At 45.7% G+C, this 22880-nt stretch overlaps 1 protein-coding gene across 1 annotated transcript in view; it reads left to right on the forward strand.

Annotated features, from left to right (window-relative positions):
• TMEM120B (transmembrane protein 120B) overlaps positions 1 to 22880 on the forward strand; it is a 267192-nt gene that overhangs the window by 99544 nt on the left and 144768 nt on the right. Inside the window, exon 4 of the mRNA XM_069619587.1 lies at positions 5156 to 5215. Coding sequence (XP_069475688.1) covers positions 5156 to 5215 — 60 coding nt within the window. The remainder of the gene's footprint in view (positions 1 to 5155; positions 5216 to 22880) is intronic.

Below are 22880 nucleotides of genomic sequence, written 5' to 3' on the forward strand. Positions count from 1 at the left end.
TGTGCAGTCTTGGCTCCTCAACATGCCTTTTGACGGTGAACACATTTTTGGCAGCAAGGCTGACGAGAGCCTTGAGAGGTTGCACACCTCCAAAGCTGCAGCGAAGTCGTTGGGCGCTGCAGTTCTCCAACCTCCGCCTTTTCGTCCTAGAGGACAGCAATGGAAGGGTGGTTCCTTTCGCTATTACTCGTCCTTCAGTAAAGCAAGAGGAGCTGGCAGTCAAAGAGGCCAACGCAGGGGTACCAGAGGTGGACGACAGGGTACCCGTGGTGCCAAGGCCGGTCGGGCAGTTGCCTCTTTGCCCTCAGGTAACGCTGCAGCCGCTACCACTCAGTCATGAGGCCATGTACCATGGTTCGCCGGTTGGGGGAAGGCTGGCGCAGCATCTTGTAGAGTGGCGTGCCATTACTTCAGATGTGTGGGTTCTGGAGATCATAACCCACAGCTACTGTCTTCCCTTTCGGCAGAGGCCTCACGACAATCCACCGGGAACCTCTCTTTGCAGAGGCCGGATCCGCTCCTTGCGCAGGAAATTCAAGCCCTGCTGGAGAAAGGCGCCATAGAACTGGTGCCTGTAGCGGAGAGGAACAAGGGATGGTATTCCCCTTATTTTTTGATTTCCAAGAAAGACGGGGGATTGAGACCCATCATGGACTTGCGCGGTTTGAACAAACTCCTCAGGAAGGACAAGTTCAAGATGGTTACTCTCTCTCTCTCTCAAGTCCTCCAGGCCCTTCAGCTTCAGGACTGGTTGTCTCTCGACCTCAAGGATGCTTACTTCCATGTGCCGATCCATCCCAAGCACAAGAAGTACCTGAGGTTCGCGGTTGGCGACTCGCACTTTCAGTTTCGGGTCCTGCCGTTCGGATTGACCTCCGCCCCGAGGGTTTTCACCAAGCTCATGGTGGTGGTGGCAGCGCATCTCAGGCAAGGGGGATTCACGTCTACCCCTACCTGGACGATTGGTTGATCAGGGCACGCTCTCCCGAGCAAGTCCTGGATCATCTGTCCGTCTCCTGCCACTCCCTTCACAGGCTGGGCTTCTCCCTCAATTTAAAGAAGTCCCATTTGACGCCAACACAGCGGCTCCAGTACATCGGAGCAGTGCTCGACACTTCCCTGGGGCAGTGTTTTCCTCCCCAGGTGAGGGCTCTTCACATTCAGCAGATGGTGGACAAGTTTCAGCATGCCCAGACGCTCCCAGCGTTCGAGTTCTTGAGGTTGCTCGGCCTCATGGCATCCTGCATTCTTCTGGTGCCAGAGGCTCGCCTGCGGATGAGATCTTTGCAGTGGGCACTCCAGATGCAATGGTCTCAGTCCTCCGGCAGGATGTCGGACCCGGTTCAGGTGCCGCCCTCGGTCACCCAGGACCTTCTGTGGTGGGCTGTCGAAGGCAACTTGATGAAGGGGGCTCCGTTTTGGCTTCCCTGGCCGGAGGTGACGATCGGATGCATCCCTCACGGGATGGGGAGCTCATGCCAACGAGCTGACAGTCAGCGGTCGTTGGTCTCCGGAGTCCAGACTACATATCAAACTGTTGGAGCTGAGGGCCGTCAGGCTAGCCCTGAAGGCTTTTCTGCCGACTGTGCGAGGAAAGAATGTCCTGATCCTGACGGACAACACAGTGGCCATGCACTACCTCAACAAAAAGGGGGGGGGGCAGGGTCACTTCCTCTGTGCAGGGAGGCGATGCAGCTCGAGTTCTGGGCCATTCAGCAGGAATTTTCGATCTCGGCAGTTCATCTGGCCGGAGACGAAAACGTGACAGCGGACGCTCTGAGCAGGCAGAGCACGATCTCTCACGAGTGGGAGTTGGCTCAGGAGATTCTCCTGGAGATCTTCGCCCTTTGGGGGACCCCTCAAGTGGATCTCTTCGCCTCCAGTGTCAACCGGAAGTGCGAGAGGTTCTGCTCGCGGGAATTTCCTCCAAAAGGAGCCTTAGGAGACGCGTTCGTGGTGGAGTGGTCATTCCCGCTGCTGTACGCGTTTCCTCCAGTCCCCGTCATCCCGCAAGTGCTGCGGAGGTTACGGAAGTTCGGTTCCCGGATGATCCTCATTGCTCCGGCGTGGGCTCGGAGGACGTGGTACTCGGACCTTCTCGACTTGTCCATCTGCCCTCCACGTCGTCTTCCCTACCGAGATGAACTGCTCTCACGGGAGGGGGGGTCAGGTTCTCCATCCGGAGGTCAGATCCCTCAACCTTCATGCTTGGCTTCTGAAAGGTTGAGGTATAAGGATTAGGACCTCTCTGAAGACGTGATGGAGATGTTGCTCTCGGCCCGACGGCCAGCAACAAAGTCTCTGTACCGTTGCCGTTGGCGTAAGTTCTGCGACTGGTGCAGAGTTTAGAATGTGGATACTTTTGCATGTGACATCCCCATGGTTCTGTCCTTTTTACTTTCTTTGGCCCACAGGGGCTTGCAAGTGGGTACCATTAAAGTTTACCTGGCGGCGCTGTCCATCTTTAAGCGCTCGTCTGAAGAGTGTTCCTACTTTAAAATCCCTTTAATTTCACAGTTTCTGAAAGGGCTCACTAATGTGTTCCCTCCGTTGCCTTTCCTGGTGCCCGGTTGGGATTTAAACCTTGTTCTTAAGTTTCTTATGGGTGCTCCGTTTGAGCCTTTACATTCTTGCCCTTTAAGGCTGTTGACTCCGAAAACTGTGTTTTTAGTTGCGGTTACTTCCGCTCGCAGAGGGAGTGAGTTACAGGCACTTTCAGTTAAGCCACCCTTCACTGTTTTCCATAAGGACAGGGTTGTCCTTAGAGTTCGTCCTTCTTTTCTTCCGAAGGTAGTGACGGAATTTCATTTGGCCCAGAAGGTTGTTCTTCCGGCATTCTATCCTCCTCCGCATCCTGGTAAGGAAGAGGAGAGGCTCCATAGGCTTGATCCTAGGAGAGCTTTAAGCTTTTATGTTTCACGCATGTCCCGGGTCAGAGTGGACGATTAACTCTTTATTGGTTACGCTGGTAAGCGTTTTGGACAAGCTGTGACGAAACAGACTTTGTCTCGCTGGATTATTTTGGCTATCTCGGAGTGTTACCGCTTGGCGGGTAAGGCCCCACCGGCTGGCTTGCGGGCCCATTCTACCAGGGGTATGGCTGCATCTACTGCCCTGCAGAGGGGTGTTCCTATGCAACATCTGTGATGCAGCCACCTGGGCTTCAGTACATACATTTGTACGTCGCTTTTCCCTCGATTCCATCCGAGGACAGGATCTGGCCTTTGGCAAGGCAGTCCTTTGCTCTGCTATTTGATTGGCAATTCTAAATTTTGATTCTAAATTCTTTCCCTCCTTCTCTCTGCTCTGGTACTGCTTTGGGAGTCTGTCATAGATATGGGATACGTCGGAGGACCCAATCGACTCGAAGAACAAGATACTCTCTTACATGGTAACGTTCTTTCGATGGGATGGTCTGACGACGTATTCCATATCGCTCCCTCCCTACCTTCCCCGCTGCAGAATTTCTTTTGCGATTGCAGCTTACGTTCCGCAAGGCTTTGTGTCTGACTGGCAGTAGACTAATGTCACACGTTCTGGGGGAAAAAACTACAACTGAGGCTACGGGCGTCGTGCGTCCCACTTGACGTCGGAGGAGGTCCTCGACGACGGCTCATCGACGCAGGACGCAGACGCCGATAAAAGTTTCTGAAGCAGCACAGCTGTGGTGATTATCTGTCATAGATATGGAATACGTCGTCGGACCATCCCATCGAAAGAACTTTACCGGGTAAGAAAGTAACTTGTTCTTTTAAAAGAAGGCTCTGGAAACAGTTTGCAAGCTGTCTCCTGCAGGTGGGAATATATAATGCAGTCATAATCATAAAGCAAAGCGAACTCTGGAGGCTAACTACAGTGTTTGTTATTGACTAGATCTGTAGATGTACATATTGGATGGAACAATGGATCTCTACTTTGCGTAAGCATCTAGTTTGCTTTGTTTATTCATTATGTAAGAGGAAAGAAAGACTTGGAGTGGATTGCGTAGTAGGCGGAGAACTAAGCAAACTAGATGGAATCTTGTAGTTTGTGCTAATCTCAATTTCAGGTTAGCTCGTATAAAGCAACTGGGTGATAATGTAGAATGTCAAGGAGTAAAAAGACTCTGAAAACTGTTTGGCCAGCTTGCTCGCGCAGGTGCTAATATGTAATGTAATCATTGAGCAAAGTGAGCTCTGGAGGATAACTACAGTGTGTGGTATTGCAGCGGATGTGTCCATGTACAGTCTGGACGGTACTATTGATCATTAATTTGCGTAAAAATCTAGTTAGCCTTGTGTATTCATTATTTAAGAGGAAAGAAAGTAAGAGACTAAGCAGAGTAGTAGGTGTAGCAGGCAGAGAACTGTTCAAACTAGGTGGAATATTCTAATTTGCTGCCATCTCACTTTCAGGGTAACTGCTATAAAACCGCTCATTGGATGAGCACCAGTTGCAAGATGTATGCAGCCTGCAGGTTACAGAACTAGGTTTGCCATCCAGCACATTCGATCATGTGATCATGTACATTTTCAAAAGTGTTCACTCGTCGATATGACGCAATCGAGCATTATGTAACAACCTACATTTTAGGAATGGAACTGCATGACTGTCTTTTAAAAAATATATAAAGTTGACCCATACTGGTCTTTGCCAGACAGCATATAAAAAGCTAGCATCCCGATTTATTTCTGATTTGCAATTATATGAAACAGAAAAATAAATTCTTGCCTAGCACTCCCCACACATGCCTTGGCACTTAAGAGTGGAGGAGATAATTACTGCTGCACTTTCTCTCCTTTAGGACTTGAAGTTAACAGAGAAAGGAGGAGGAAGAGGGCAAGAGGAAGTGCAGGTCGAGGTGGGCTTTCATTGAAGAGGGCAACTTAAAGAGCTATCTTTGCTACACAAGTGTCCGTTTGATTAGCAAACTGACAGAATTGCATAGCAAATTGCTATGCGACACCGCTTATTTTATGCCTTGTTTTTGTACAATTCACTTGAAAAGAGAAATCCACTTGAAAGAATTAAATTACATTACAATTAATTAGGAGTGGGAATTCAAAAAGTCTAATTCTAATAATTTTCTGGCTGAACATTGGCGAGTGCCTCACAAAGAAAACTACCCTTGTGATTGGAGTGATCATATTCTGTTTCTTGTTTCACTGTCTTTCAGTTTATACCTGAATCTGGTTCTTGGAAATGTGAATGTTACGCTCCTTAGTAATCAGACAAAGTAAGTAATGTTTTAATTTCTTGAATAAAAAGGCAATTTGTTAATAATCTGTGAACGGTAAACAAATCCTGCTGTTGTATTGAAAAGAAGCAGTAGAGGGCGATAATTAAAAGATGCTGTGCATCCTCATGGCATGCAAATGCTACTAAATTGCACAATTGTGGGGGAATTCCAGGAAATTAGGAACCTGCTGACAATGTTGGCTCACAGGAATCCTTTGTCCTTTGTGGTGTTAAGAGCAAGATCAGCAAGGCCATAACAATTCATTATATTTCCATTTATTGATTTCATATAGAGCGTTCACCACTGAAAAATGTAAATACGATATAAAAATGAGCAAATGAAGAATTGAATTATCAAATGTTGATAAGATAGCAGCAAGTGTGTTTTAGGAGAAGAACGAAAAGAGTACAGAGCTGAGGAAAAACGGAGGAAGGGCATTCCACAATTTGGGAGCCAGCAGAGGGAGAACGAAATCATGAGGAAACACAAGTGTGTTTTGGAGTAACCAGAAGTAAAAGGGATTGCAAGTGAAGAGAAGGGGTAGGAGTATAGAATGAAACTAAGGAAGCCAGATAGGGAGGAGCCAGACCATGAGTACATTCAAAGACAATGCATAATAAACTGGCCAGTCGTGTTCAAAGATTGTGGTTTCTACCTGTGCATTTTGTTGTATGATGCAAGAGAGATGGTTAGAAACTGGTTTACAATTTGCTTTGTGAGATAATGCAGTGAACTCAAAATATTATGCAACCTTTTATTGTCTGTTTTATTTACTCCTATCTTTCAATACAAATTAATGTGGCATCCACAATGAAAATGTAGTATTTAGTTCTGCATTAAAAAGCCTTGTGATTTAACTGCAGATTTAGCACCTTAAATAGACTGCATTCTCATGTCAATATCCAAGTGAAGCAAAGTGACATGAGCATGCAAAGACCTGGACTTAGAATATCAGCCCAGATTGGGTTGATCAGAACGTAAGTGGACAATGGTGCCGAGATGGTAGTGTGGCAAATCAGTCGAATGAAGGCCACAAGATGGCCAAGAATCATTTTCTCACTTTTCTTTCTTTTACGATATTGCTTTCTTTTTTTAAAAGATCCATTTGTCATTCTATGGCCTCCCTCGTCGCATTTTCCAATCCTTCTCCCACTGTTTTGGGTTCTAACGGTTCAAGGATACTTCCTTGCACGAGATTCTAGGTAGGCTTTCTCAGGCCCACTTTTGGTGTTCACACTAGGTTTGCTGAGCCTTGACTTTCCGTATCCTTCAGCTCACCATAGGCTTCCTCGGCATCTTGTAATCTGTCTTTCCCAGCTCTGTGAAGCGTCCCAATAGGCTTTTCCAGCCTCTTTTATTTGGGATTCTTAACAGGTGCCACTTGCCATTCATGTATCAATGGGGGAAAAAGTACAGATACAGGTTCAGACTCTTAAGGATCCAATGGAGACAAGCTGCAGATTCAGTGGCAACTAAGTATCCCCGACTCCCTTTCAGCATCCATTTGTGACAAGGTACACCATGGGTCCCTCATTTGGAATTCAGACTGGTTCAGTCAACTGCCCAGTATTCCCTAAGCAGTGTGGTTCACATGCTGTGCATCCTAACTACCTAAGGAGTTTCTTATATAGCGCAATCACTCACCCGAAGGTCTCAGGCGTTTACAAGAACATATACAGACATATAACATAAACTAGAAGAAGGGAAGAAAGTAGCCGCCATGGCGACTAACACGTCCTGAGGGGTAGCCAATGATCTTAAGGCATCAAATGGAGATTAGACATCAGTGTTCGTGATTTTTCTGGGTCATCTTGCTCTGGATAGTGAGTTTTTATTATTTGAAAATGTATAAAGTGCACTAAGGCCCAAGGGCGCCTAAGCGCTGGTGTCGACAACGTGAGAAGCATCTCCTACTCAAAATTGTAGAGTTAATACGTTGGAAAAAATGGGTTTTAAGTACCCTTCGAAAGTAGAGGTACTCATTCATGACTTAGAGATGGTGATAGTGAATTCCCCAGCCTGGGACCCTTAACTGAGAATGAACGACCTCCCAGCCATTCCTGTTGATACCTCGGTACTTTAAGGAGTAACTGCGAAGCAGAAAGTAACTGTCTGGCTGGACAGTAACCTACTATCTTATTCTTCAAATACTCTGGGCCAACATTGTGCACAGCCCGATGATGACGCAGCGTATCTTAAACTCGATCTGTGCAGCCACCGGGAGCAATGACGGTGATGCACAAGGGGTCAGACGAGGCGCCTTAAGTGCCAGTCTTGCTGCTGAATTCCGGAGGATCTGCATACGTTGAATATGATATTTGGGTTGTCCCAAATATATCCTGTTGCAGAAGTCCAGTAACCCAATTACAGTAGATGTTACCAAAATCGTTTGGCTTGCTGGGGGTAACGAAGATAGAATTTTCCTCCAACTTTCAATTTTCCAAACCCTGCACTATTATCTGAGCAGCTTGCTGCTTATATCCCTTCTGGGACACAGGGACCCTCCATTTTCTCCTGTTTGATTGTTTTTAAGGACTTTCCAGCTGGCACTCCTACCTCCTAAAGGTCTTTGTTTTGGTCCCTAGTTTATGACTGGGTAAACCCAGGTAATATAAGCATGATCATACATTTTTGGTTTCACTCTTCAGTCTTTCTTGATGTCTTGACCCCGCCCCTCCTCCCCTCATGTCGACACTGCCTCTGGATGATCTTCCTGAGGACCACTCCAACATTCCGCTAGTTCTGGCTCCCGCAGATGCTTATAGAGAGGCCACCACCTTGAGTTACTTTTTCTGTGCTGCGGTTACATGAAGCAGAAATCGAGGCTCTTCAACAGGTGGAGTGGCTTTTGTGTGAGGAAGCGGGCCCTGCAGGCTCCACTGGGCCTCTGGTAAACTTTGACAGATCAGATAGAGGGGCTAATTTGCCACAGATGTATTCAGTTGACCACCGTTTGTGTTCAACTTGTATTTGTTGCAGCAAGGCACTAATCAAATTAATATAACAGGCCACTATATAGAAACCAAATGAAATGTGCACTTTCTCATAAGCATTCTTTGTCAGTCATAAGTCCACGCAAAAACAAGTGTGTGTTTAGCGGGGGCGAAGGGGTAAGAGGGGGCTGACTGGTGTGTACACATTTGTCTTTTTATTATTAGATCTACCCCTGTATACGGGTATGGTTACCCTTTAACCTGCTGAGCTTTGTGCTTGTCTAAGGGGGATTGCCTGGGATGCCCCTGATGCTGTGCGAGTTCTCGCTGCTTTTGTCTGTTCTCGGTCTGTGGTGCATGTCTGGGCTCAAAGCTTTGATTCCTTGTGCTGGTGAATTGCTTGGGTGTGGTAAACAATCTGTCATATTTCTGTGGGACTCTTAATGTTGGGTTTAAAAAAAATATTTGCAGTCTCCTATTCAATATTTGCTAATTTTTTTGTTTTATTTGTTCAACCCTGGGTAATCTGTCGGTACGCAGAACCATTTTTCTGGTGAATTAAAGATACTGTCTGAGTGCATGCTTTGTATTAAGTGTTCATCATGACTGTGAATTCATGTAATCAATTATCTGGTTGAATTGTATTTTGGCCATTAAATGATTCCTTCTACACAATGTTAAACCTAAAACCGTTTTTATTTAATTACAAAGAAATTGGCTAATGATTTCCACTGCCATGTTTCTTTCAGAATATAGTAAACTGAATGCTTGGATTATAGTATTTTGAAAGGAAAAGATGGGGTGAACATAAATTGTAGATACAGTTCATCTTTAGTGTATTGCTGAATGGTAGCATGTAAGTGTTGGGAGATGGTAAATAGCTCATTAGTCAATGGGACACAATCTAGTTCATGCAGCTGTGTCAACCTAAAGCTGTGAAATGTATTATGCCTAAACTGTATGTGAACGGAAAGCTCAGCTCTGTTGAGACGGGGAGTGTACAGGGCCCAGTATCCATTACTGTGACCCACGCATTAATGAGCTTTGTGGTGTGCTGGAGTGAGGGAGTTGGGAGTTGGACACAGGTAGCATTTTGGCAAACAACTTTTATTAAATTACTAAACCAAAGCCTATCTTTCCTTAACTCTAAAGAAAAGATAACTAAGGTGCTCGTCCGGATTGTCTAACACAATATTACCGTCCACTGTCCAAACTCTTACCCTAGCCCTGCCACTAAGAACAAAAAAAAACCTAAAGAGCACCAGGGGAATGACTCCCTTTTCCTGGCGACAAGAGAAACTCGTCCCACAGGCCCAAAAAAAAGTTCCTGAAAAAGTGAGTTCTTCAATATTGGAAACAAGGGAATGCTTACTTCTGCTAGTTCAGTCTCCCTACTTGTCAAGAGTCTTTAATTCTTGTAGCTCTCTATGGGCATCCTTGAGAGCTCCCCTATAGGTTATACAATCCTGCTTCCTCTAAGGAATGTATCTTCTCTGGTTTCTTTTAGCTTCCACAGTTGGTTTAACTTTAGCGTTTCTCCAACTACTGTGACGAGGGAGATCACTCCCGATGCGTACTGGTTGCATCCCTCTTGGTATCTCAACGATTTCCAACCATGATCAGTAATGTCGTTGACTGGGACGAGAGCGATTACTCCCGAGATAAAGATCCCATGCCTCCCTTTACCTTCTTGTGGGCTGCAGCACATCACTGGTTCTTCCAGGGATTGGGGTTCGTGTCACTGGCTTTCCTGGCTTCTCTCCTCTACTACTTCTGTTCCGCGTTGGCTCTGTGGTCCTCTGGTTTTTACAATGCCAGCGTAGATATTGGGCCAAATGGTCCACCTCGTTGAGGTCACACCACTGCTTCCTCTTCCAGGAATTGTATTTGTATTTATTTAGATTTATATAGCGCTTTAAGCCAAAGTGCTTTACACGAGGAACACGCAATACATAGCATTACATCAAACCAGAAAACAGTACAGGGAACAATTTACATTATTGCTGAGGTTAAGTGCATATAGAGGGGGACTGAAGTGAGAGAGGAGGGTTAGAAGGTGGAGGAGGGGTCTGCCCCTGGTAGACCTACGAAAGACTCCCTCAGTCTGCTGCCTGTGTCTTCTGCACAGCCTTTCCTCCGGTCCTTGTTTGGAGTTTGACCTTTCCGGGCTCTCCAGGCTGCACACCTGGCTCTCTAGTTATTCCTTCATCTCTCTTTATATCTCTCGCTGGTTCCGCCCCAGCGTAGTATGAAAGTTCTTTTTGCTTCTGTGATGTATTCTGACCTTCTTGGGGCCTCCTCTTTGACTCCTTCAGCATTCTTCTTCTCAGTACTTCCAAAGGATATAGCATTAGATTTTTTAAAAGGAAGGGAAGAATGGTCACAATAGCAGATGGTAGTATTGTCAGACAGTCTCAAGGGTTAGAAGATTAGGGAGTTCAGCCATGGAAGGGGGAGCACTTGTCCCCTCGAGGGGAGTCTCTCCCTGTGAGGTCCTCCTGCCTTTTACCACCCCTATGGGGAATATTGGGTAGCAGCCTCGTCTACCAAGCCTTACAGGGAAGGGATCCCGCTTGGGGAGAAGTGAAGTGGTTCCATGATTCGTCACAATGGACACATCTGGTTTACGCAGAGCAAAGGCCTGTGTAAAACACAACGAAAGTCAAAATGCGTTCTAAATGTAGGCGTTTCATGGTCCTATTTTTTTTTTTTTTTTTTTGAGTGAGATGGAAAGGTAAATGCCTTTAGGGTCTGGTGCATTACCAAGTGCATTTTTAGTAACAGAGGCCCCAAACACCACTGAACCCTGACCCCGGCAGAGTAATCTGCCCCATTAAAGAAGCACATTCAAATTATACCTTTTTGTTTTAAAGAATGTGTCTCAGCAGATGGATTCAACTGATAAAATGGGGCCAAGACATGATTAGCTCTAGTTTTCGAAACAGTCCGATTTTGAAAAAAGAAAATTATCTTAAGTAGGTGTGAAGAGGATAACGCTGGGTTAAAAATTGCTGGCACCTCTAGCCTAGGAGAGCCTAGTTAGCTTGAAACCAATATCTACCGGGGACTATTTTTGGCTCCCCAGGCCAACTAGTGCCTTACAAACCTCCATATGTGACACTAACTTGCGTATTTAAGAATATGAATCTAGTAGAATTAGCACATATCTAGAACACATTTACACATAATGGAGTAAGTTATGTGCATCTGTTTACGGTATGCTGGATACCCTGTCTACTAGAAGCTGGTTTTAGCTCTTGCTCAATTTTGAACCCTGTAACATCATACATATAAGGCATTTTAAAATACATTTTTAAATTTGCATATTTCAATAACTTTGATGCAAGCATCCACAAACATAGGTCTCTGCATTCCGATTACTCTTGCAAATCTGAATAGATAATTCTTATGAATGACACAAGTCTATACTGAAATTATAAGCAAAATAAATATTTCAGACCAATTCTAATTTCATATTCCCAAGAAGAGCGTGATCACATAGCTAACGCATCCCCCTTATGACCTAAAGAATTCAATGGGCCCATTGAGGCAACAAGGAGGTCCGTATTGGTTTTGAGTAAATGAAGAGAGCATATCATGGGTTCTGTCCATTTCAACATTTCCAAATCAAATGACGCTGGATGGTTGATGTTTGCTGGGCATATAGGAGTTTTTTGGGAAAGCAGCAAAGGAAGAGAACCTGCTAACAGTAGACAATCGGATTGGGGTTCAAATTGGAAGGCGCAGACTGAAATTCACCTAATTTAGACTTTTTCTAGGGGCAACCTATTCCAGAGGCCTTTCCCAAGACAAAATCAAGTTCACTGTGCAGGAATTTGGTAGAAGAGTGACGGACTGAAAGGAAGAGTCTACCAGAGTTGCCTAGAGCAGGTTGATGGCCCCCATCTGTCCTGGGCCTTATAAAGCCCACCCAGAAGTGGGTACAGTATTTCCAAAGCATTTAAACAAATGTCCGAAGATCTCATTAAATCCCAGACAGTAATGAGCTTTTTGGGGGAACCATGTTTATAAGCTGTCACTGAAAGGGGCAATATAGTACAAGGGATATGTGTTTTGTGATTTGATAATAACAATTTAAATCCTGGGTAGTTTCACCTTGAGGCTTATCTTAAAGTGAAACTAACTAAACATCCCGAATTGAAAGGTGGACTAACAAGCCTTTGTGATTGACGTTTGCCCTAGTCCATACATTGACATGCATTCCTTAATGAACATATTGAAATGGGGTGTTTGGAGGGTGGTCCTGATTTCTAGAGAATAGTGAAGAAGTTAGGCATTACTTTCCCTTCATTCCAAATAGAAATAGAATTTCTGAACCCAAGCCTTTAGAATAACTGCAACAAAGTCAACCCCACTAAACAGTCTTGTATCTATGACCAAGCTGGAAACCAACAGTGTGCCTTTGATGGTGGTCAACATTTTAAAATTGACTCGGTCCTAAAATAAGTCATTTTTTAAGCCACTATTTCTTGGATGCCTTTTATTTGTCGGTCAGAGAACCTAAGTTCATTGTTTTGTTTAAAACTTTAATCGAAGAATGGCTTTGTCTTTGAATCAAAGTCACTAATGTGAATTTGTATGTTTTATATTGGAGGATTTTATTTTTTGATCTAAAACAGTAATTCATATTTTTATATACATATGTACGTTTGTGCACATTGTAATGAAATTATATGGGGAAAAATAGGGAGGTTGTTTCCTTATTTTAGACAAGCTACCTGTATTTATGTGGTGCATTGTGGTGACTTCCCCCAACATTGAAAGTTAGGGGACCATCTTTAATTTCATGATTTTATGTTTAAATAAAACAGAATAATCCTATTTAAATAGCTTGTTTCTTGTCACCGATTGCGGGGTGGGACTGCTGTGGTAAAGTGCAAGGGGTTATTGGATCAGGCATATTTCTCTGTAAAAATGAATCCCTGAAGTAAGCCCATTCCATGATCAAAGTCATTACATCAAGTAGGCCTAGTGGGGCTGGGGGGGGGGGAGAGACAGTGGGCCAGAACATAGCAGTATATTGCTATGGTAAAGATTGATGATGCAATTGCTATTGAATCATTGATAAGTTGGGGGTAGGTGACTGGCTGAAATAGCAATGGATGCAGAGGGAATTCAGTGGGATGTGCGTGGCACTGTGCATATGAAGAAGGCGGAGCAGGGTTTGACTGGTGAAGATGAGATGGCTTGTTAAGGATGCAGGAGGTTTTCCCAGATGCGACTAGTGTGTTGGAGACTGGGTGAAGCAAGAGGTTTTAGTATTGAGGGTCGAACCATGGAGGAATTAATGGTTGCAGGGGAGAGACTTACTGAAGCCTATGGTGGTTGTTGGGGAGAATTCTCTTATAAGGCTAATTTCCCAAACCTAGTGAGTCCCCCAGCAGCTTTGCTGGATTTTTGGGGTTTCTTTTGTTCTCCTGCTAAGAGTGAGACTCGTTTTCTCCCACTCTTAGGCATGATTTGAGGTATGTCTGTGACTTTTGGTGTGCTTATGGGCTATGGGGTCTTTTACTCATAGGGTATCATCTGTTTGAGTGTATGTGTTACACAGCACCCTCAGTGCAGTAACACAGGGGTGTCATAGTGACCCCCAAACATAGACTCCATACCCTGGGACTGACTACCGTCTCCCAGGGCATGTAAAGTCACCATTGACTTTACTAGTCCAAAATTGCGAACAGAATCAGAACAAACCGTCATATTGTGGAAGTACGGGAAGGGGTTAATTCGATTGCCCCTGGGTCTGTTTCCAAGGGGGTACTGTCCAGTCCCCTCCTGTCGAGTTTCTGGCTGGTGGCAGTGGTTACCACGCAAAATATTCCACCGGAATATTTCCTATGGGATTTTCCCATTGATTTTAAACGCCCCACTTTTTGGTGCAATGTTGGATACCGCTGGTTTATTTATTTAATATTAAATCACCGGTTGGGTCTTTTTGCCAGAACTCTTTTCTAAAAGGGCGTTCGTGTCCGTCTCTGTAACTCCAACCAAGGTCGGGCCCTTTGTTCCACTTTTTGGCGGGCTTCTCCATGGGACCAGTGACAACCATATTGTGAGAATACTGTATCCTGTTAACACCCCCAAGCCCCTTTACATCCTTCCTCTTCACCTCTACCCTCCGATCCCATGTACTTCTGTAGTAAGCAGAGTACTGAGCTGAGAAAAAAATCTCTAGTGAGTCACATCATAACCCCATCAGTACTGTGACGAGGAGGCGGCCCGGAGCAGTACAGAGTACCTCCCTTAACCACTTTGCCCATGCTAGTGGTTCTCGACAGCTGATTGGAAAGAACCAAGTTAAACGCAAAGAAGAACTTGACAAAGTGTCAAACCTGCCCTTGAGGGACTGCGTGATGTAGTACGTTCAGGGAAGGAGAGAGGCAAACTGGGGAGCTGTGAAAAGGAGATCGCTGTCAAGCTGACCCAGTGTGCAGCAACAGCACAGTGAGCAGCATGGAAGACGCTCCTGGCATCCACAAAGGTCTCTACCTATGGAGGAATGGTCCCACGCCAACAAGAAAAGCCGGCACGGCGGAGCCTCCGGCATGCCCAGAGATGAGCGGAGAAAGCAGGTGAAGTTCCACCACAGACGGCAGATGCACGCAACCACCCGAGACTTTCACGGACCACGAACGAGGTATGCCGATGGACGGAGAGGTGCTGGGCCAGAGAAAACTTAACTGGGCAAGTTGTGTCTGGGACCCTGACAGCAGACAAGTCATTTTGAAAACTAAATGATTTAATAACACTTGCCAGAACAGTGAAAAACTAACCGAGAGAGGTGGGGCATTCAAAAATTTGGGAGCCAGCACTGCACTGCCAGTAAATTTCAACAAATTTAGCACGGTACTGGCGAAAACCTGTGGTGCGAATCCACACCCATATGTATGTGACACCACAACTTGGAATTGCATCCAGACTACTCTTCTTTGTGGCAGTGTCTGGTAGGAAGGAAACAAGCTCCGCCAACCAGGATCGGGGACCCACCACAATTTGGAGACTCATCCAAACTCCTCCTCTTTGAAATTGTGCCTGGTGAAAAGGATCCAGGTCTGACAATTTGAGTGGGCGACCCAGAGAGAAAAGAAGCCTGAAAAGGGCCAACTAGGGAACTGAGATTTCCCCAGCAATTGTTGAACTGTTTCACGCCCGAGGGGGTAGGGAAGACACCCCCCCCTCCACCCCCCCCCCCCTCCACCAGCAGTTGATGAACATTATAAGAAGCCTGGGGAAGGGAGATTCCCCCCCCCCCCCAACACTTGAACTGTAGATTCCAGAATGGCCTTTATTTTTCTAGGGGAAGGAAGTTGCACCTTTGGGCTAGAAAGGTGGTCTTTTAATTTCTTTTAAACCAAGTGTGAGGGACAGTTGGGATTCTGACATTGGACTTTGGTACTTTTTGCTTTTGGACATTCTGACACTATTTTGGTTGAGGCAGGGAAACCCCCTCATAGAGATTAGGGCAAGATAAAAAATGTTGTTTTCTTTTTCTCACTTTTATAAAAGAATTTGCCATCACTAGGACCCCTTTGTATCAGACTTACTTCTGCACCCTTATACAGGGCAGAAGTTGATTTACGTGAAGGAGATGGTTGAAAGTGTTAACTTTGTGGTTGGCTAAAGTTGGGAACAAACGATTGATATGGCGGAAACTGCTCTGGGTGGATTTGATGGGATTTGTTTGTTCTTGCCTGTGCTTCAGTGGTTAAAGGCAGATTTGCCTTACTTTACTTAGAAACTTTGCATCTGGTCTTTGCCAGCCTGCTTTCTATGTGACATGGGGCAGAGGATGGCTCCATAGTAGCAGTCTAGGCTGCTGCAGAAGTTTCCAAAGAGGGTCTGCTACCAGCCTCAAAACTGACTACAATATCTCTAGTGAGAGAAGAACATTTTGCCAGGCTTCTTAAATCGGTCTGGAAGAAGATATGCTAATTATTTGGCGTAGGGCTACCCAGTCCCGCCCTCCCTTCTCTCATGCATTAGCATCACTCTGTGGTCAAGCTGAAAGGGAATCTGCGATTCTGCCCTAATTGGAACCTAGTTGGCGGTTAGATTCTTTGGAGTGCGACAGGCGGCTGAAGTTCGCAGTAGTGAAAGGGAAATTTGACTTGGACGGCACAACTGTAGGGGGACTCTGGCCCAGGCAAACCAGGATGTGCACACCGTGGGCCCTCCTGAAGAACCTGTTACTGACTTGAGGATTAAGTCGAGGAAGAAGCACGGTGGCTGCAAGAGTGTAGGCTGGGTGGTCGGAGGACCTGGGACACAATGTGGCTCATAGTGAATGGCTCTCCTGATGCCTAGTAATACAGGCGGCATCTTTGAATGAATGAGGGGGCTAGAGCGTGCTAGGCCAAACTGTTGCGTTGCACATACTGGACCCCTGGGCATGGTGTCCCAACAGGGCTTGCTGGACACTGCCACATACTAGGCATGTAAACCTACCAGGGGCCCTCTACTGCATAAGCTGTAGGGCTGTGAAATGGCTTTCCACTTCTGGCCATAGGCCGTTAAAGAGATGAGGGGTATCCTGGATGTGCCTTTACTGTCTCTTGTAGTGTGAGGTGGCTGCTAACTGGGACAGTGAGGAACATTCACATGGGGAGTGGGCAAGGGCCAGGAGGGTTCCCATGCTGACCTGGAAACAGTCTGCAAGTCTGGAAAACACCCGAGCTGCCATCCTTTGATGGATGGCTCTCCGAAACTTGCAAAACCCACTTCTTGCTGAGGAAAAGCAAACGTTCATTGATGTATGGGGGGGTCTTTGAAAGATCAAACCTGGCCGAGGGGGTAGTGCGGGCTTGGGCAGCTGGCAAACGGGAGGAATGTTGGCCTCTGTGCCCATTGCAGCTGCCCTGGGCTACCCAGAGAACAGGCCTGGGGGAGGATCGGGTGAATTCCTGGGCCTATAAGAGGCCTGGATTCCACGAAAGAATTTTGTGGAAAAAAGTGTGGAAAAGATGGCTGCATACAAAGACTGCTAGTGCTTTTTCAAACCAGTCACTGCCTCCCTCATCCTCCTGCCTGCACCCCCTCAGCCCCCACCAGCGCAGGATAAAAAGCTCCTTTTAGTACCACTGTCTGCTCCAAACGGCCAAGTAAGGGGACGAATATTTACTACTCTACAGGAGGGAGCTTGGAGTCGTTGCTAGTGGTAATAAGTAGGCAAAGGGTGGAAATGATATGGCATTTATAACGCGCCTATACACAAGTGTTTCAAGGCGCGACGAAGCAGGGGAGGGGGAACAGAGTGAAGACTGAGACAACGATCTTACTAGGCCAGGTGACATTGAGATCACGCAAGTGAAGGAGAAAGGGGAAAAGTGCTGGGGGAGCGGGAGGGGGTTCATGTAGTACAAAAGATCAACAGTAGGAGAAAGTGTGAGTGCAGACAACAGGTGTCAAGTGCAGGTAGTGGGCTGTAGGGATACAGAAACAGTCCATAAGTGCAGGGGTTGCCAGGGAGGCAGTGCCGGTGTGCAACTGGCGGGGGAGGGGACCAGGGCTCAAGATCAGAGGCGACCAGTGCAGTTTCAGCCAGTTCAGCAGGGGAGAGGAGGAGAGAAAGCAGAAGAAAAGAGGAAGGGTTTGAAGTGCTTCTGGAACCGAAGATGGTTCTCAAGTTTCAGGGGGGCAGGGAGGCTGTTCAGAGGGAGTCCCCGGCTAGACAGATACCACCAACACGTTGCTTGGAGAAGCGACTGACCCTGGGGGAGTTGGAGGCGGATGAGCGAAGAGCTCGAGAAGGAAGATATTTAGGAAGAGAGAATTGAAAGTATCGAGGCCCCAGGCCCCAGTAGGCCTTGCGGACAATGCACAGGATCTTGAACTTAATCCTCGAAGCCACTGGGAGCCAATGCAGATATTTCAGTCCTGGAGAGATACGATCCCAGGGCTTGAGGCCAAGGAAAAGTCTCGCAGTCCTGTCTGGATGAGTTGCAAAGGGTGGAGAGTAGATGCAGGCAGATTTAATAAGAGGCTGTTACAGTAGTCCAGCCTAGTGAGAACCAGAGCTCTGGAGACAGTGAGCTTCTGGTGGAAGGAGAGGAAAGGAAGAATAACTGAGGAGGTGCAGCTGGTAGTGTGATTTCTTAGAGAACTCAGATGTGAGGAGAGAAGAAGAGTGTGGAGTCGAAGATGACCCCGAGGTTTTTAGCCTCGCAGGGGGGGGGGGAGCAGGAAGAGGGGCCGGCTAGAGAGCCTGGCCAGAGAGCAACAGGAAAGGAGGGTGCAGGTGTGCCGATGAAGAGAATCTCGGTCTTACTGGTATTCGGGCAGAGATCATTGCCGGCACACCACTCCTGCATAGCAGACAAGCAGTCAGAGATGAGAGATGGAGAAGTGGCAGAGGGGAGCCTGAAAATGAGTCGTATCATCCGCATAGCATCGAAAGTTGAGACAGAAGACACCGACGCGGTGGGCGAGAAGTGCCAGGTATTGGTCTAGACCCCTGGGGAACACCACAGGTAGAGAGTGAGATAGAGGAAAGGAAAGACCCAAGTTGGACTTGGGAGGGTCGATTGGAGAGGAAAGAGGTCAGCCAAGCCAGGGCCTGATCGGTGATACCCAGGTTATCGAGATGGTTGAGCAGGATGGCGTGGTTGACCGTGTCGAAGGCAGAAGAGAGATAAAGTAAGATGAGGACACAGGGGGTGGTGGAATCAACATTGGAGAGCAGGTCTTCACGGATGTTTAGGAGAGCAGTTTCCGTGCTTCGATAACCTGAGGTGGTGACCGTGCATAGATGCGACGCATGAGAGGGGAGTATTTGGTAATTTTCGCTCCAGTAGACCGCAAGTGCTCCACTTGCAGCAGTATTCCAGTTGAAGCCATGGGTGAGGCAGGAGTTGAGTATGACACTGGTGGCTGGGTGTAGAGGCAGTGGTGAAGGCAGTGCGCAGTTAATGCATGAAAGTACACTCTAGCTATGGTATGGGAGTAATTGTTGAGTTTAGAGGGGATGCGAGTATGAGGGTGCAACAAGTGAGATGTTGATGGGTATGTTTAATTTTGGTGAAGTTGTTTCATAGTTTATTGTATGACCTTTGTGGTTAAAGCAGGTGCACAATTTGCACAGCTGTTGGCTAGCACGAAATGGTGTGTGGAGTGTATGCTTCGAGTTCAGGAGGCAAGTGACTTTTCTATGGTTGGCTAGTAGCTTGCAACTTGCATTTTTGCTCCCTAGATGAAGGGTGAATGCTGTGTCAGAGGCAAGAGTTTTAGTATTGAAAAGATTGCTTTCAACAAATTTGTGTCGCGCAGGGGGTGGTGTTTGGTCTGAGCTGTGGGCAGTTTGCGTTCTGCAGGAGGTGCTTGAAGGAGGATTGGCTGGGTAATACGTTTCTGGGAGAGGAGAAATTATTAGTGAGTTAGACCAGAACCCTTTGTTTAATTTATCTCTTTCGTTAAAGGTTTGATGTGCTGTTTGTAGGTGGAAGTAACCCCTTATCAAGTGTTCAGTGTGAAATACTAGGTAATCTGAATATTTGAAATGACAATATCCACCACGTGGCACAACATAGTAGCGTACGAATAGCAGTTAAGAATATAACTTAAGACACAAGTCTAATCAAATTAAGACTAAGCTAAATGAAAAGGTTATGTAGAAGATCATGAACAGTCACCCAAGTTATACTTCCTTCTATTTGCATAATCATATAATCATACGATGGAAACGGACACATTAAAAGATGAAGTGGAGGGTAAGGGTGCACTCCCTTTCTAAAGGAGCAACTAACCCATTGATTAAGCAGATTACCTCGACCATTTCATTATCTCTGAATAAACCCAGTTCTTCAACAATCTGAACACTGCCCATGATTGCAACATCAATTTAGGAAATAGAAATGTCAAAATAATTAACATGAAAATGTGACCTAATTCTACCTTTGATACAGTAAGGCTCAAGTACAGATATGAGTGTTTGTAATGTTCCAATAGTTTGTTAGCCAGGTCCCGCCTGACCATGTCCCAGTCATGAACATTGATCGGTCTGGTGGATTTCCAAGAACTACGTATGGTTTTTCATAGACTGAATGATATTGATCTTGATGTCTCACATTAGCAAGGTGGGATGGAATAATCCCGAGAAGCACTCCTTTCTTCCCAAGAACATTTGTTCGCCATTAATCGTACATCCTCGTGCCTTGTGTTGCTGGATTGTCAACTGAATCCTGGTAGTTGTAATGCCAACATCTCTTGTGTTTGAATGAATATGGGGAATTGGGTTCCATTTTTCTAACTATGGCTATCTTAAGGCAGTAGCCAGCAACTAGCATAACAAAGTTGAGATGATAGGTAGTGCGAATTCTGTAAAAAGCACAAATTCCCCTTTCTGTGTTTTAAAAAAAAATGTTTTTATTTTTAAATTGAAGCATCTTTAAATTGCGTTGTGGCACCTTGTGGCACCATCCATACTTAAAATAATTGAGGACCTTGATGAGCATTTTCTTAACAGGGTGCCAAATTATAACCACCTGTGCCAGATGGATGAGCCTGGGTTGGGGAGAGGGGTTTGGGGTACATTCACCTTAATACTCTTAGTGATGGGGGAAGTGCATTTCATCTATTTAAATTGCCTTAGATTTTTCTGAGAACTGGTGAATAATTTAGGGCGTGGAGTTTATGAATCACATTGGAGACATGTATGCCCATGTATTTAAATGCTTGTTGGAACTCAAAGGAAATTGTTCCTCCACCCCATGGTCCCATGAAAGGTCGATCCCAACCACCATAACCTCATTGTTTGAAATGTATTTTGTAACCTGCAATTGTTTCTAATCTAAGACGCGACACTAGTGGCATGGCTCTTGTCGGAGAACGGAGACACAGAAATAACCTGTCTGCAAAGTGAAATCTAGTGCTCTTCTCTATTCATCTGTATTCCCCAAGATTTGAGAAGTCACCCTAATTTTAATTGCCAGCGTTTCAGTATATTTGGTGCATTAAAAGAAAAAGGGTGGGGGGAATAAAGGACTTACCTGACTAGCACCTGGGTGGAGATAAATGCCTATTAGCGAGGACAGAAGTCTGTGGATGGAAATACAATGCCTTTACCTACATGTTCCTCAATGCCCAATTTTGCCAACACTGTAAATATGTCTCTGTAAGACAGTCGAAAGCTGTTTCGGCATGGAGGGAAAGATTATTGGGACCAACGCATTAAACTGCCACTTCCTATTGACCCAGTGCTGTCCCTGTGCAAAACTGCTTTGGTTTTTCTCAGTTTAGAGGGTGTATGTTGCAATTGCATGGATAGAGACTTAGCAATATATTTTTGTATCCATATTAATAAGTGAAATTGCCCTCCTGACTGAGTAAGATCATTGTTGGCGGCCTTTGCACCGCCAATGTCACTGAGAAAGCACACCAGTTGGCATTTCCAAGAGTGGGGTGGCAAATAAATGTACGAAAATGAGGCCAAGCATTCATTTATACATGGGTTTTTTAAAAAAAAAAAAATGTACACAATTACTTCCCTTCCCCCACAAAGTAATGTTGAAGTAAATTACAACAAAGTAATTTACTTATGCAAAACACAGGTATACGATTTTAGGGGACCTGCGGCATGTCTGCTGTTTTGACTGACCTGATATGGGGTATTTTCTAACCTTATTTCCTTGCATTTCATTTGGTGCCGCTGTGAAGTCCTTAAAGCTATCGGTGTAGGTGATGAGTGCTGGTCCCAATTTAAGTCTGTGGTGTTGCTCTGCTACCTCTTGCAAGGAGAGTAGTGCAGAGGGACCGTGTTACCTTCTTTTGGCTGTGCTGTATGGGCATTTTCACCATGCTCTCTGAACCCGACAGTGGTACATTTCTTTTACATGTTTTGGGTGCACTGCTGTGTACCCTTTTTGTTTTCACATGGCAACCTTTTGATCGCTCCAGTGCTGAAAATGGCAATTTATATTGCTTAAGCTCCTTCTTTCTTTACTATCCCTTTTGGCTGCCTTCTACTCGGGCAGTGGTAGAAAATGACCACATGTGGGCATCCTCTTCACAGTGCGTATGGAACAGGTTTGGGCTGGATGAGGCAATACACAGTTGAAACCTTGTGTGGAGTCATAAATGTACCTCACCTGGCTGTCTGATTTCTGAGCCACTCTAGTTTGGATGTTGCTGGTCCCTTGATAGATGGGCTTTGGCCCTCTACCTGATAATTCTGTGTATCTGGAGAGGATCTGCAGCCAATCTTTTAGCTGATCTCTGAGGGCAGGGATCTGACGTACAAGAGACCTCGGAGTGACACTGGAACTACTGCTTTAACAATCATTCTGTGGAAGCTGTCCACTGCAAGGCAATGCGCTGCCCTATCATTCAAAAGGGAGAGCCTCCACATTACCTCCCTGGCGGTTAAGAGTCCTGCAAGGCCATGGTCGTCATTGTGGGCCTGTAGCTTGTTGGCGTGGTCAGGAAAAATCCCAATGATGAAGAGGGGTTCATGTTGCATGTGCCAAGTCTGTGACTGGGGATGCGGCAAAGTTAGTGCAAGGTTGCAATTTTTTGTATGTATTCAGTGTAGTTAACTGTGAATGGGATGTTTAAATGTTACTTTGTGTTCAAATCCAGACATTGTATGCTATGAAGTGCCTAGAAACTGGGCAACAAGGAGTTTTAATAATGTTCATGCAAAGCAGTGGACTGGTCATAGAGAACCCACTGTGAAGAAAATATGACGGTTATTAAATATGCATGCACACTGATCTACA

Source organism: Ambystoma mexicanum, chromosome 10, assembly GCF_040938575.1.
Source record: "Ambystoma mexicanum isolate Mex_15411 chromosome 10, UKY_AmexF1_1, whole genome shotgun sequence".
NCBI classification, from domain to species: Eukaryota; Metazoa; Chordata; class Amphibia; order Caudata; family Ambystomatidae; genus Ambystoma; species Ambystoma mexicanum.